Source organism: Chelonoidis abingdonii, chromosome 15 (genome assembly GCF_003597395.2).
Source record: "Chelonoidis abingdonii isolate Lonesome George chromosome 15, CheloAbing_2.0, whole genome shotgun sequence".
NCBI classification, from domain to species: Eukaryota; Metazoa; Chordata; order Testudines; family Testudinidae; genus Chelonoidis; species Chelonoidis abingdonii.
Genome location: NC_133783.1, coordinates 24,273,020 through 24,288,464, shown reverse-complemented (window position 1 = coordinate 24,288,464; position 15,445 = coordinate 24,273,020). Strand labels below are relative to the sequence as shown.

At 45.2% G+C, this 15,445-nt stretch overlaps 1 protein-coding gene across 3 annotated transcripts in view; it reads left to right on the top strand.

Annotated features, from left to right (window-relative positions):
- The window catches only part of UNC5B (unc-5 netrin receptor B), a 148,881-nt gene that overhangs the window by 110,116 nt on the left and 23,320 nt on the right, over nucleotides 1-15,445 (top strand). For all 3 annotated transcript variants that reach the window (XM_032783603.1, XM_032783605.1, XM_032783602.1), the window contains exons 3-5: nucleotides 6,663-6,806; nucleotides 11,028-11,131; nucleotides 14,875-15,055. In XM_032783603.1, coding sequence (XP_032639494.1) covers nucleotides 6,663-6,806; nucleotides 11,028-11,131; nucleotides 14,875-15,055 — 429 coding nt within the window. The remainder of the gene's footprint in view (nucleotides 1-6,662; nucleotides 6,807-11,027; nucleotides 11,132-14,874; nucleotides 15,056-15,445) is intronic.

The following is a 15,445-nucleotide window of genomic DNA, read 5'->3' as shown; positions in this document are numbered from 1 at the left end:
GATGAGGAACAGTATTACCACCGCCTTTCAGCATCACCTGACAGGATGGGTCCCCTTTAAAAGTGTTTTGTAAGCCCCTTCTCTTGTTCCACAGTCAGATTTTGCAGGGTCAAGGAAGACCTTCCCTTCTTCTTGCCTACCCCATCCATACATTTGTAGACTGATATAATGCCTCCCTAGTACGCCTTGTTTGGTCAAGCTATGTGCATTTTACTTTGTCTAATTTTCTTTCAGGCCACTGATGATTTTTGTTAGTCTTTAGTAAAGTCTGAGACTGAAGTGTCCATGTGTGAATGCAATATTGGAGAAGCATTCACACCAGAGCCAAAGAGAACAGGAGTGTGATCGTTCTTCTCTGTGCTGTGAAGTGTCCACACGTGCCACCCAAAATCAAACGGATCTTTTCTGCTGCCAGATCCTCCTGCAAGCTCATGGCTAATTTGTTGTATACTATTGCCCAGAAGTCTGTCTCAGAATTTAACACTTTCTAGTTTTCTTCCTCCCATTGTATATCTGTGTTTCAGATTATTTCCCCCCAGATATATTAGCTTGTATTTTGCCAATTCATTTAATCATCTCCTGTCCACGTGTCCAAACTGTCTAGGTCACTTTTATGTGATTTCTCTGTCCTCGCTGCTATTCACAACTCCTCTCAATTTTGTATTATCTGCGACTTTCAGTAGAAGAGCTGTCCCTCCAATTTTGTCGATAAGGATATTAAATAATACTGGACCTATCAAACTCCTTTGCGGTACCCCACTGAGAAGCAATTTATCAACATGTTAAAACAGTTGCTTCTTGGAACAGCTACTTCTAGAGAACACAAAAGGAGACAATGATCCCAACTTAGTCGTATGTAACCCACAGGAGTTCAGTCAAGAAGTAGCTATAGTTGAGCCACTTAATAATAGTGACCACAATGTAATTAAGTTCAATACCCTTGTGGGAGGAATCATACCAGCATGGCTTTTTTAGATGAAAATTGTTCCTCTCCAAGCTACAAAACAGTGCTAATAGAGGAGAGCTATTAGATATAATTTAGTTGGACTTTCAGAAAGCGCTTCACAGGAGGTGGTTGAGAAGACTAAATAGTCAGGGTAAGGCATAAAGTACTGACAAGGATTAGAAAAGTGGCTGAGACAGAAAACCAAAAGCAGGAATAAATGGTCAGTTTTTAGCACAGCAAAAGGTGAACAGTGGCATGCCCCAAGGATCCATACTTGGACCTGTTCTGTTTGATCAGAGAAGGTTGGAAGATTTTTGGTTGGGATTTTTCAAGGAGCCTCAGGAAGACCTGCAATACCCATTCAGTTTCAATGAGATTTAGGTGCCTAACTCCCGTAGTCTCTTTTGAAAATTTTAGCCTTTGGCAAAATGCTTTTCTGATAGAAAAGTGGTGCAAAATTCTCAGCAAAAATGTGTTACAAATGGTTCATCTTTCTTTGTCCAGCTCTATTTAAGGTTTGTCCTAGGTACTGTATCACCCCATTTCTATGGTTGCTGAGCACCACACAGTCTTTCATATGTTTATCCCCTAAAGTAGGGAAGTGCTATTAACCCCATTTGATAGATGGAGAAGTGAGATACTAAGGGACTTACCTAAAATCCCAGAAAGTCTGTGGCAGAGCAGGAAATTGAACCCTGGTCTTCCAAGTCCCAGCCTAATGCTCTAACCACCAGACATTCCTTCCTCTCTAATTGAACATATTCACTAATGGTCTGGAACAGGCTGAACAAGTAGGTGGCAAATTTTGCAGATGACACAACTTTATTTGTGAGAGTCAATCTAGAGAGCTCTGAGGAACTTCAGAAGGACCTAACAAAGCTGGGTGAATGGATGACATAATGTCAGATGAAATTCACTGTTGACAAAGACTCGCTGGAAGCAACAACGTGAATTACTCACACAATTTTGCTGAGTTCTAAATTAAATGGAATCACACAGGAAAAAGAGCTAGGGGTCAGCTCATTGAAAAGCTTTGTTCTGTGTGCAGTGGCAACCAAAAAAGCAAACAGGATGCTTAGAGAGTAGGATAAAAAAGAATATTTGAGGCTTTTATAATGCCATTATATAAATCCTTGGTATCACCCTCACCTGGAATACTCTGTTCAGTTTTGCCAACCCTATATCAAACAAGGTAAAGCAGAAATACAAAGGGATTCAGAGGCTGGCAATGAAAATGATTTCAAGCAGGAAAAAAAATTGGATGAGGAGAGATTGGAAAGATCAAGATTTTTGTTTAGAGAGAAAATGAACGAGAAAGGAGATTATACAAAATACTGGTGGGTCTAAAGAAGGTAGGTCAAGCACTGGCATTTATCTTTCTCATAATCCAGGAATGAGGGGACATTTAATGAAATCGAAGGGCATTTAAAACTGAGAAAAAGAAAATACACAACACATAATCAATCCGCAGGACTCATTGGCGAAGGGTATCAGAGGCCAAGAGCTTAGTCAGATTCAAAAAACAATTAGATCTTTAATGGATAGTGAGAATGTTCATACGTAGAATTTAAAATGTGTATAAGTGATATCAACTCTCTCATGCTCGGAGCATAAATCAACCAGTAGCTGCCTGGACTAGGAAGAATGTATCTTATGGGCATATTATTTCATAATTGTCCATTACAGGATTTCTTGCACTTTCTTCTGAAACCCTCGTAGTTCTGGTCACTGTCAGAGACAGGATAATGAACTGGTTGAATCATTGGTGTGATGTAATGAAATGGTTTGCTAAAATTTAAATATTTTACATCTACCCCTCTCTTCATCACTAATTTTGTAACTGTGTCCTGAAAAAAACAACAACAATCAAGTTTCTCTTATAAGTTATGGCTCTGTATAAGCCCATGGGTGTGGTGAGTTGTTCATCACTTAGAGTCTTTAAATCAAGATGGAATATCTTTGAAAGATATGCTCTAGTCAAACAGAAGTTACGGGGTTGATGCAGAAGTTATAGTTCGAGGTTCTTTGACCTGTGTTGTGCAGGGGATCAGACTAGATGACCATAATGGACCCTTCTGGCCTTAAAATCTATTAATAATGTCTATTGTTCATGATGCCACTAGCCCCAAGATAATGATCCCCCCCAGTATTTTTACCAATACTTTACTAACAGCACAGTAATTACCAGGCTCACTCTTCTTTGCTTTTTTAAAATATCAGCATTATAGTTTCTTATCTCCAGGCAATCAGTACCTCCAAAGTTTCCATTAGTTTTCAAAATCAAATGTCAGTGGTACATGACATATGGGTCAGCTGATTTGTGCATGTTCACATTTATAAGTATTCATTCACCTGCCTGTTACGAAGAGCTTCTTAACTGTGTCAGTGTTTTCCTGCTCCATCATCCTCATATCATCACCATCTAGTTTTAACTGGGAGGTCACTCTGTTCTGTGAGTTCTTGCTTGGTTCCCTTTCCAAAACTGCTCTATAAAGGGAAGACTGTTTTTTGAAACCTGAGATATTTGAGCAGTTCCTCATGAAGCCACTTTTCCTGTTACTTGCATTTTTCTTTTCCTGAGGATTTGCAGTCCGCTATACCCTACTTACACCCTTGCTACAGGATTCCCCAGTCACTTTCCATTCTAGTGAATTTGAATATGCCTTCCAGTCACAGCTTATTCACTATGTCCCGGATTTTAAAAGGTATTGAGGCATTGCTGCACTCAGCATTGTAATGCCTAACTGATTTAGGAGCAGCAAAGAGTCTGTGGCACCTTATAGACTAACATCTGACGAAGTGGGTATTCATCCACGAAAGCTCATGCTCCAAAACATCTGTTAGTCTATAAGGTGCCACAGAACTCTTTGCTGCTTTTACTGATCCAGACTAACACAGCTACCCCTCTGATACTTGATTTAGGAGCCTAAATCTCATTTTCAAAAGTGATTTTAGGCACTTAGGAGCCAAAATTCCATTGATAAGCAATGGGATTAGGATACCTAAAGGTGTAAATCACTTTTGAAAGTGAGATTTAGGCTCCTAAATCAGTTAGGCATTACAGTGCTGAGTGCAGGAATACGCAAATACCTTTAAAAATCTGGGCCTAGGTTTCCTAATAAATGCACTCAAAATTCCTTACTTATCTTGCATGCCGTGTTTACAAGTTGCAGGTCAGACCCATAAAAATTAGGAATATTTGTGCCAATTTTGGGATTGGTGGCTACTTTGAAGGGAGGTACATCACAAGTCAGACATCGCATTTAACCCCTCTCCTTCTGGATTCATGCAGGGCAGCTATCTCCCCCAGCTGGGGATTACCAGGAGAAGGTGTGTGGGGATGAGGTAGAGTTGTTGTTGTATCATAAGTGATGAGTGATTGTAGGAAGGAAAAATGTTTATTCCGGAGTAGTTAGTTTTTGTTCTTGTTTGCGGTGTTCAGTTTTTCTATCTAGAATGAATGTATAACTATAATTAAAGTGTCCATTAAAGAAATGTGTGCTGCACCGTTGAACTTCTGCAAAAGTCCATATGAAATGGGTAAATTTATTTAATTAGTATCTAAATTACCAGTATGACTATCAAATGAATTCAGGCTGACAGGAGGCTTTACATTCCCAGGAGGCTAGTTGCTGTGTACTGCTGTAATTCCAGCTGTGTGACCATCATACCAGCTAAACGAGCCAAATGTCAGGTGTGATTCAGAGGTGGTGGAGCCCAGGGGAAATGCAAAGGAGTTTAGTGAAGCTAGGGAGATGGGCACCTTATATGAGCCAGGGTTTGATAATAAAGTAAACCTTCTAATAAAGGTAACAGTGCATGGATCTGTACTCAACATTTAGAGCAGGAAATTATGTAGTAACTATGTGTTTTATATCTGTGACTAGCTGGCAGTGCTTTCTGGGGTTTATAATTCCATCATGGATCTCTGTTCAGAGTTGTAACTTTACATGCCACAGAAAATAGAGAAGCTTGTTGTCTCCAGTGATTCTTCTGTGCTCTGCAGTTCAGAAAGGGGCTTCGTTTTCTCAAATGGAAATGTGCAGAGTCTTTAGTTCAGAAGGTGAGTGGTTACCTTGGAGAGAGAAATGCAATAATGTCTCCCATCGGCACAGAGTGGCTACAGGAGTGATCTTACAGTGGCACAGCTGTACTGGTACTGGCACAGCTGTGCCACTGTAAGCTTGCTAATGTAGACATGGCCTTAGAGAGGGATACATGTATGGAATATTTTGTGAAAAATAGGCATTCATTCCCTGTTTTGTTTCTTCAACAATAGATATGAGGACGAGAATGTTCTATATGTTTCTCCATGGGTGGGACACCTACTAAAATAACACCTTTTCTTTATTTTTTAATGTGATGTAGATGTGACTAGGTTTGTACAAAAAACCCAGAAAGGCTAAGGTGTCAGTGCCTGGTATTGTTGGGGCAATAAAACAGATTCCTTAGTCTATACAGATAGTAACTAGGGATTTATTTTAAATAAGACCGAGTTCTGATAGCGACTCCTCATATAAGTTATCACACCTTGGGATGACTAAACACAGTCCAGCTGGCTAAGGCATGTTCCTGTGACCAGAAATAGTCTCAGAAGTTGACCCACTTGACCACTTGCCATGACCCTGTTCAGTTCAGCTAGATTGTATTTCTCAGCTTAAGAGATAGAGCCCTCACTTCCCTCTTTCATCTCCTCTCAGCAGCCACTTCTCTCTCTCTCAGACTGTGAGGGGCTGACATACTGTTCTTGCCACCTCACTTTGCTAACAAATGTGAGCAGTCACGTGATTTATTTCCAAACCATTTTTTGCCTTCAGGGCCTCTCTGCTGGGTGCAATGGCACTATGTGCATCATCGGAGCTTTAATATGTCCAAGCGCCCTTGTCAGCTGCAGACAGGCACTTTAAAAGGACATTGTCAGGCTGAATTTGACACAACATTTAGTCTATGTAGAAACAAGATTTAATGGAGCCTAAAGTGAACACAACAGAAATGTGTGTAGATTTAAAAAAACAAATTCCAATGGAAAAAGATTTTTTGTTTGGATTTAAACATTCCCCTGCCTTGTTTTGGAACCCAAACTTTTCAGCATTGTGGTGGTGCATAAAACCCAGGAAGGGGACCTGACAAGAACCTGGCTAGAAACAAAAGTGAAATTGAGTACTTTACTTTCATTGCCCAGCCTGGGCGAAATGTAAAAAGTAAACAAGCAAGAATCAGTGGTAAAAAGCAAATGCGATGTTTTTAAATCTTTCAGTTTTAATGGGATATGGTGGTGGTAAGAACTCAGGATATTCAGCTTACTTGTTTTTGTAATGAGATTTTTTTTAACCCCTTCTTAAATGGCAATGCAGCAGAATCACTAGCATATCCAGAAACATGGTTTCATCTTTAAAACACTGTGTGTGGGTGGAGGGGATCCTGGCGTGTATCAGAATCTGGGTCAAGCCCTTAAAAAGAAGCTGGGGCAAGAGAAGAAGTTGTTGCAGAGGAAGAAAGGAGATGACGGTCTCATGAAGAAGGGGTTGCGTCTCTCATCAAATCCATCCCTCTCTCAAGTTCCTTTTTCAAACTGCAGGACCATCATTTTCCTCCCCTGCAGTCAGTCATGAGTACACACATGCACACACACGGTATACTTCCATATGCAGCTTATTTCATAAGGGTTCAGCATTCTGGCCTCCTTAACCCTCCCTTTTGTTGCCTCTCCGTCCAGGGATGCTGGTGCGGGAGGTCCAGATCGAGGTATCGCGGCATCAGGTGGAGGAACTCTTTGGTTTAGAAGATTACTGGTGTCAGTGTGTGGCATGGAGCTCTGCTGGGACCACGAAAAGCCGAAGGTCCTACGTCCGGATAGCATGTAGGTGTCATGCACGCTTATCATTCATCGCAGCCCCTGTCCCTATCTTGCCAGCCTGTCCCCACACCCTGCCTGGGAAATCCTTTTCATCTGCCCTAGTGGGGATTTTCCTCCCAATATAGTTCCATGACTCCTCTTTTCCCACTGCCTGCCACCATAAGTAGGTTTACCCAGGATAACTACTTAGGTAAATGCTCCCATTTAATGAGCCAGTGGGGTTCACTCAGTGTGGCAGAGCCCCATTCTCCCATTACACAACCCTGCTGGACTTAGTGGATAGAGTCAGTGCCGTCTAGTGGTTACAGGATTAGGGCTGGGAACTCCTGAGATCTGTTCTCAGCTCTAGCATTAGCTAAAGGTGTGACCTTGGGTAAGTCATGTACCCTCTCTGTACCTCAGTGTTCGCACCTGTAAATGGGGATAAACTTACGTGTCTCACGAGGCTGTTGTGGTAATTAACTAGTTAATGGTTGTATAGCACTTTCAACATGCTCAGCGCTTATATGGTGCTTCATTATTTTTAGCAACCTGACAAGTTAGCACCTCAGCCACAGAGGTGATTTGCCTGATTCAGCAACTTTAAATCCTACATCCCAGCTTGTCCTCCTGTGTTGTTTCCTTTACCAAGTGAATAGCTCATGCCTTCTTAGGGTGGGAGGACTCTACTACTGGGCTGTTCTGCCACCCAAAGGATGTAAAAGGTGATTCTCTTGACAATGGGAGAGCTGGGGAAACAGTGCATTGCAGTGTGGAAATTTCAGTTCTGCCAACAGAGAAGTTCCCTACAGAAGCATCATGCTGAATATTGAGAGTCCATATGGAAACCTACTTTAAGAATATGTTACAGTTGCACTGTGTACAGCTTGCACGAGGGAGCCCCCTTTCCCATATGCACTAGCTACACGGCTGAGCAAGGCAATATGCACCTTCCCCTTCTGCAGAGCTCCTAGGTGCATCTTAGATGATATCTACACTATGAGAACTATAATGGCGTATTTGTAGCCAGGACTTTGGAGCTGTGCTCCAGCTCCAGGTGAAAACCTGCAGCTCCACTGCTCCAGAGCTGCTCCGCACTCCAGCTCTGGGCTCTGCTCCAAAGCCCTGGATAGCACCGTACATCTGCCAGCATAGCCCCATAATGTAGACACAGCCTATACCAATGGAAGGGGTTTTCTGTCACTTTAGTAGGCACACCACCTTTTCGCGCACTTGTAGCTAGGTTGGGGGAAGAATTCTTCCACTAACCTAGCCGCAGCTATGCTACGGGTTAGGTCAGCATAACTGCGCCGCTCGAGGATTTGGCTATCTCACCTGCTGAGTGCCATAGAGACGTCAACCTAAGTTTTAAGTTTAGACCAGTCTTAGTGGGCCTCCCTCTTGCACACCTTACAAAGGATACAGTAGCCCCTTTGTACCTTTCCATAAGGCAGCTGCGTTAGCTGTGTGTGCACCTGCAGCGCTGCCTCGGAAGGACTGAAAGCAGGTCTACTTAGGGTGGAAACTGTTATGCTGTTTTATCTGTAGCAGTTGCTTTTCCCCTGCTGCAGCAACTGAAATGTTCTCAGCCTTCAAGGCAGTTTTGACACAAAGTGATGCTTCCTGCTCTCAGTTGACAGTAAGGCCACAGCTAGTGAAAAAAAGCTGTCCATTTCTTAGGAACACACAGCATTTTTTTTTTTAACTTGCCTGCTTTGAGGCTACATGAAAAGCCTTCTCTTGTCTCCTTTCCAAAATGGTTCCCAGCTCGGTGACATTTGCTAATGGACCTCTGCGTTTCCCGAAGTAGCCCTGTGGCAGTCAGCCTGCGCTTGTCACCAGGGCCGGTGCAAGGAAGTTTCACACCCTAGGCGAAACTTCCACCTTGCACCCCCTACCTAGCTAACCCAGCCCCCCCACGGCAGCTAACTCAGCCTCCCACCTAGGGAGCCCCCACCACGACAGCTAATCCCTCTCCACCCCATCCCCCCACAGCAACTAACCCCAGCCGGGGAGACTCCCCCTGTCCCCCCACGGCAGCTAACCCCACCCGAGGAGACTCTCCCCCATCCCCCCGTTGCAGCTAACCCTGCCTGGGGAGACTCCCCCCACGGAAGCTAACCATGCCTGGGTTTTCCCCCATCCAGCTCACCTCGGCTCCGCCTCCTCCACTGGCACGTTGGTGCTGCTCTAATTCTCCTCCCTGCCCAGGCCTTGCGGCGCTGATTGGAGGAGACTTAGAGCTGGGCTGTGTGCTCAGCGGAGGAGGCAGAGCGGAGGTAAACTGGGGCGGGGAGCTGTTCCTCTGTGCGCCCCCCCCTTCCCCATTACTGCGGGCACCCCTCCCCACGGGCCCCCCTCCCCCAGCTCACCTCCACTCCACCTCCTCGCCTGAGGGGACTTTTAGGTGCCCCCAATCACTGGGCGCCCTAGGCGGCCACCTAGTTTGCCTAAATGGTTGCACCGGCCCTGCTTGTCACACACCCCATAAAAGAATGGGAATGGGGATCACAAAAAAAGTTGGTGACCAATCACACTTAGCTCGAATTGGAGCAATGTTTGTTGGAAGCAATTCCTGTGGATTGCAGCGCCATCTAGTGAGGAAGGGTAAGACTAGTATCCGTTGCTCCTTTTTTCTCTGCTGAGTGTAGCCCGTGAATGTGCAGCATGCCTTCATGTGGTGGTGTATTGGACTGCTTCTCCTCTTTCTTTTAACATCCCATGTGATCATGAGTAAGGACATATGTGTTCTATGTACATAAGGCCCAGTTCTGCTGTCCTTTATATTCACAGTGAGTGATTCCTTACTATGCAACTGGTGCCAATGGCTTCAGTGGGATAATTCCTGAAGTAAGGTGCTGCTTACTGTAATGATGGTAGAATTTGGCCCATGGCTAGCATGCTACTTATAGTACACAGCATGTAATCTATGACCGCTTTCATATTAGATTCTATCTGACCTACTATGTCATTGCATATTCTGTAATTCCAAATGTAAACACATACAATATTTATGTATAATTCACTTAGAATAAAATAAATGCAATTTACGGCTGACAAAGACACAGTGCCAGATTTTCAAAAGTGCTCAGATCTTGGGAGTTACTGGGAGATGGGGGCCATTTTTGAAAATCTGACAACTTCATTTAGGGACCTAACTGGAAGCAGAGCCTTTCTGAAAATGTTGTCTCATTTAGGTGCTCAGACGGAGCTTTTATGGAGTGAGCTCTTTTGAGAATCTGGCCCATGGATTTCCTTGAAATGCATAGTGCTACCTAATAGACAGCATGAGTTCCAGCTCAGAATGGTACATCACCCCTGTGAATTCAGCTGCTCCAACATGCACTGCCAGATGCTCAGTCCCTCTTTCACTAGTGCAGCAAACAGGGTCGGCTCCAGGCACCAGCTCAGCAAGCAGGTGCTTGGGATGGCCAAGGGGAAGGGGCAGCATGTCGGGCTCTGCAGCGACAATTCGGCGGTGGGTCTGTCAGTTCCTCTCGAAGCGAAGGACCTGCCACCAAATTCCTGCCGAAGAAGAAAACGGCATGGTGGAGCTGCAGCCGATCGCAATCACGGCTTTTTTTTTTTTTCCTGCCACTTGGGGCGGCAAAAACCCTGGAGCCGGCCCTGGCAGCAAAGCAGCAAGCCCGTACTTCAGTGGTCCCCTTTCAGAAACACAAGACTTCATTTTGGATTGATTTTGATGAAAGAATGTGAAGTTTCTCGGCAGGAACATGCCACTCTGGCAATAGCGGACCAGCACATCCCCCCTTCTGCCTGCTCTGAACAGTTCATCTAAGGGAAGGAGAGTGAATCCCATTTCAGGAATGGGAGAGCACTCAAAATCATGTTTTATGCATGGGCAAGTGGCTGTCAGCTCTTGTTCTGAGACATCCTTTGGCAGACTTCGCCTTTTTCTGCTGGAATATGATTCCATCCAGAAGACAAGCAAGCACCTGGGAAACAACAGTTCTTACATTGGCAAGGATAAACTGGGGTGCAAAGGGCCCAGCTGGGTGGGTGGTGCAGGAAGTAATGTTACCAGGAAAGAAGGGTAGAGATAGTAGACAGGAAATCCCTGGAAATTCTGAGTGGGCTGGTCAGCAGGCTATGTTAAAATAAACTCCAGATAGACTTTATCTCGCTGCAGGCTCCTCTATCCATATACAGTACCCCCAAGGTTTTGTGGGTTGCTCCATTCCTGTCACTGGCTGATAACACTTGGGGCTCATTTTTCTTTCCCAGACCTGAGGAAGAACTTTGACCAGGAGCCTCTAGGGAAAGAGGTTCCACTGGAACATGAGGTGTTACTGCAGTGCCGCCCCCCGGAGGGGGTGCCAACAGCAGAGGTAAGCCGTGCTCTCTCTCTCTCACCTCCCAACAGCAGAGCTGGCCTGAGGGGCTACACCAGGTGGAAGATGCCAGCATGCTGGGGACATATTTTACTCTCACGGGAAAAACTCTACTCATCTGAGTGCTCATACATTTTAGAACGATTATTTCCCCCCAGCATCTTTGCCCAAATAGACCAGATTTTCCATTGACACTGACCCTGGCAGATAACCCTCAGCAGTGGAAAATCCTCTTCCTAGCGAGAGATTACGACAGGGGAGGCTGCACCATCTCCAGTCCACTGGGGGTCTTCAGTCGAGCAGCAGCATCCCCAAAATGGGCAGCACTGGCAGGAGATGAGGTATGGTCAGATCAGCAGAGGGATCCACAGATGACTAGAGCTGCCCTCCCTTGGCAGAAAACCCTAGGAAACACTGCCTGCCCTCGGTTGGCTGTAGCCCCCCAGGGATGTAATGGGCTAGACTGGCCCAATAAAGCCGACTTCCCTGCCCCAGCAGGAGCGACACCATTTCACTGCCCAGCTGCCAGCCCCTCCCCAGCCCCCCTTCCCCTCCATACAGGCTGACTCATGAAAACACTCCTGCAGTCCAGTGGGAAGGAAGGAATGCTAAGCACATTTCCTCTCCCACCTGCAGTCTCTGTTTATGGCTGTCCTAGTGGGTGTTAGTCTGGAGAGACTCCACCCTCTTAGGTTTGTGGGAGCTGCTGGTTTGTTTCTGAGAGCACCTGTAACTTCTGGAAATATTTTTCCACCTGCTGGAGGCGGATGCTGGAATAGCTTTTACAAGGCTCCTGGCATAGCTTGTATTTTGCCAGTTTTAGCAGACGCAGCTTTCTGTTATAGACTTTACTGCCCTGCCCCCTTTACTGCTGTGGTTTTTGTTTATCTTTAATCAGAGGCTATGGGAATTTACTGGTAACCAACCCCTCCCACCTGCCCTCCCTGCCTCCCTCAGCTGGACACAGCTGTGGCTTCAGTGAGGCCTGATCATGAAGGTGAATAATTGCTAGCCAGCCTGCTACATTCACCATCGTGATCCATTAATAAAACAGCACAAGCTATTTCCAAGCCACCTTTGGGGACACAGCCTCCTCCAAACTCCGGTCAGCCCACAGCACTTGCATCTTCTCCATTGTCCCTTGCAATGCCTTGCTAACACCTCAGCAGTGTGCCAGTTAAGTTCCAGCGAGGAACAAGGGAGAGAGCATATGAAATAGATTGGGCACATCTTTGCAGATGGATTGGGGCCATGATGGATGGCCTCATGTAGGCCATCAGCTTCCATTATTCAGCAAAACTGTTTATTTTGGGCAGTGGATCTGTTATTCTGACATCTAATAACACACTTAACCTCAACACCTGTTCAGCCCGTGCCTCCCTCCTGTACATGCTCATCTGCCATTAACCCCTTGTGGGAGTGATCAGGAAGAAAAGAAAGCGCAGAATGATTTGTTTAAACGCTTTGGGTAAAAATGAGCTCATGAGGCCTTGGAAGAAAAGTTCATGAACTCTCCTACCAAGGCAGGGCCTTCCCTCAAGGCCAGTCGCCTTTCCTCCGTGCTCCAGTAGTTCAGTGCAGTACCATTAGCATCACTGTGAGTGTGCTCTGTGTGAGAGAAGTTTCTGACCTGTCATTTCTCATAGAAAAAGCAATTAGATGGACAAACTAGGCTCGTGCCAGCTCAGCTTGTAGGGGAGGTGAGAACAGTTCTTGATTGGTAAACAAACCCCCCGTTTTTGGTTTTGATTGATAAACAAAACTCACATGCCTCATGCTGTCAGCATATCTCCAGGCAACGCAAGCCTCATTCTTGTATGGAATTTGTTGACAGTTGCAACTTTTTTGATAATGTGTAAATAAGCGACACCTAAAAGCCCCAGGAAAGGTTATTTTAAATCTTAATTTTTTTTCTTTCTCTTTCCCACTCGCATGTACTTTAACAAGCCCCTGCACACTGACTGACACAGAAATACAAACACACATTAGAGAGGCAATGTTCTTCAGTGGGGAGAGCACTGGCCTGGGACTTGGGGGACTTGGGTTCTATTCCTGGTTCCTGGCTTCAGCACTGTGCTAGTGACCTGATGTATGGCCATGGGCATATCACTGTATCTCTCTGTGCCTACCGTTTCCCTCCAGTGCTGTTTTTTCAACTTAAATTGTAAGATCTTCGGGGCAGGGACTAGAGTCTCACTATGTGTTTGTACAGTGCCTGGCACAGTGGAGTTCCAATTTCTTGTAGCAGCCTCTAGGTGCTACTGTAATACAAACAGTTAATAACTAACATTCTCTGAGCTCTCTCCTACATCTACTAATTTTCTCAGAGAAAGCCACACACACGTGCACACACTCCGTCACACACAATTTGCTCATACCCCTCCCAAGTAGCCTGCAGCAGAAACAAATCAGCAACACTACAACTCGAGTGGGATATGTGGTCTGCACTCAGTTGTCCCCGCCAAAGGAGGCTACATTACCCCAAACTCCAACAGTGTAGGGAAGAGCCAACTAGAGGGGGCCGGCTGCCTAGACATGGTGCTGCAAATGATAAAGCAGACAAAGCCAAGGGCAAAGCAAGCAAAGGCACCTGTGGTTAGCAGGACCTGGTTGCTGCATCTCACAGAGCACCTCCCCTCTACTGATTGGCAGGACATCTGAGTACAGGGAGATGTGCCAACTCATGCTCAGAGTGTGACCACCATGAACGCACAGTCCCAGCAATGGACTCACTGAGGAGCTGCATGATGACATCATGCCTCATAGGGCTATACCTTGCTCACTCCTAGTTCTGATTCATAGATTCCAAGGGCAGAAGAGACCATTGTGATCATCTGATCTGACCTCCTGTATAGCACAGGCCATAGAACTTCCTCAAAATAACTCCTAGATTAGATCTTTTAGGCAAACATCCAATCATGATGTAAAGATGATCAGTGATGGAGAATCCACCATGACCCTTGGTAAATGGGTCCAGTGGTTAATTATCCTCACTGTTTACAATGTAGATCTTATTTCCGGTCTGAATTTGTCTAGCTTCAACTTCAGAGCCCATTTCTCCCTCTTCTTTGAGTCCTATTCGTGCTCTTCTCCTTCTGTGTGTCAATCAAATTGCCTTCTACTCTGTAGTTTTCCTTACCACCCCAATGCAGGGTTCTTCCTGTATAATTAAAGCAACTGGACCCTGATTTGGTTTATACCTTGCTTACACCATTTGGGAGCCGGCATCGTGGTGGGGACCATATGGCATTCGAGTTTCTTACCTAGCTCTTACTCCCACTCCCATTAGCCACATCTCGTGTTAATTATCTCTTCATCCCTGCACCCGGTGACCAGCATTCATTGTGTGCTAGGAGAGCAAAGTAGCTCAGGAAAGAGCCAGCATGCTTCACATCTCTTTAGTACACCTTCCCCATCTCTCATCCTGTGCAATGAGGCCACCTTCTCACTCACTCACCTAGCTATTTATCATTTCTTTTCCTGGGTCTGCAATGATGGATTTTGAGTGGTGTTCTCAGAGATTTAGCCAGGTGATATCTGGTAGTGACAATGGGCGCTGGATGTTTAACTCTGTAATGTTGCCTTCTCATGATGATGTCTAATTGCCTCTGGTTCGCTTTCTCTTTTTTTCTCCTTCCTCTGTTTTCTTTTAATAACTCTACCAACCCTGTCATCTCTTTTATTCTTCTCTGTCTTTCCTTTCCTTCCTTTCTTTCTCCTCTTTTTTTCTGCCTTTCTAGGTGGAGTGGCTGAGGAACGAGGATGTTATTGACACCACCCGAGACACCAACTTCCTGATAACCATAGATCATAACCTCATAATCAAGCAGGCCAGGCTTTCAGACACTGCCAACTATACCTGCGTGGCCAAGAACATTGTGGCTAAGCGCCGGAGCACCACAGCCACTGTCATCGTCTATGGTACTGACCCTTCTTAGGAAAGCAGGGATTAGCCATAGTTTGTGTCCACAAGCCCAGGGGAGCCTAATATGATTGTCTGTGGCTTTATCTGTAGAAGTACCAGAGTTATCAGCTAATGCACATGCCTGATGTGAGGCGTAGAACTCATGCCATTCAGTGTCAGAAACACAGACATCTTGAGCTGAAGGAGACTCCATCAGCTTATACCAGTACTAAAGTTTATTCTTAGGCTTTTGAAAGCAAACCTGAAACTAGGAAAAAAAAAAAGGCCTTGCCTGGTTTCTAGTTTTGAGACAAATCTGACTAGTTCACTGAAATATATACATTGTGCTTCAAGTGAAGCTGGGCCGCATCATTTGAGCAAACCTAGACAAGTTTTGCAAGGAAAAG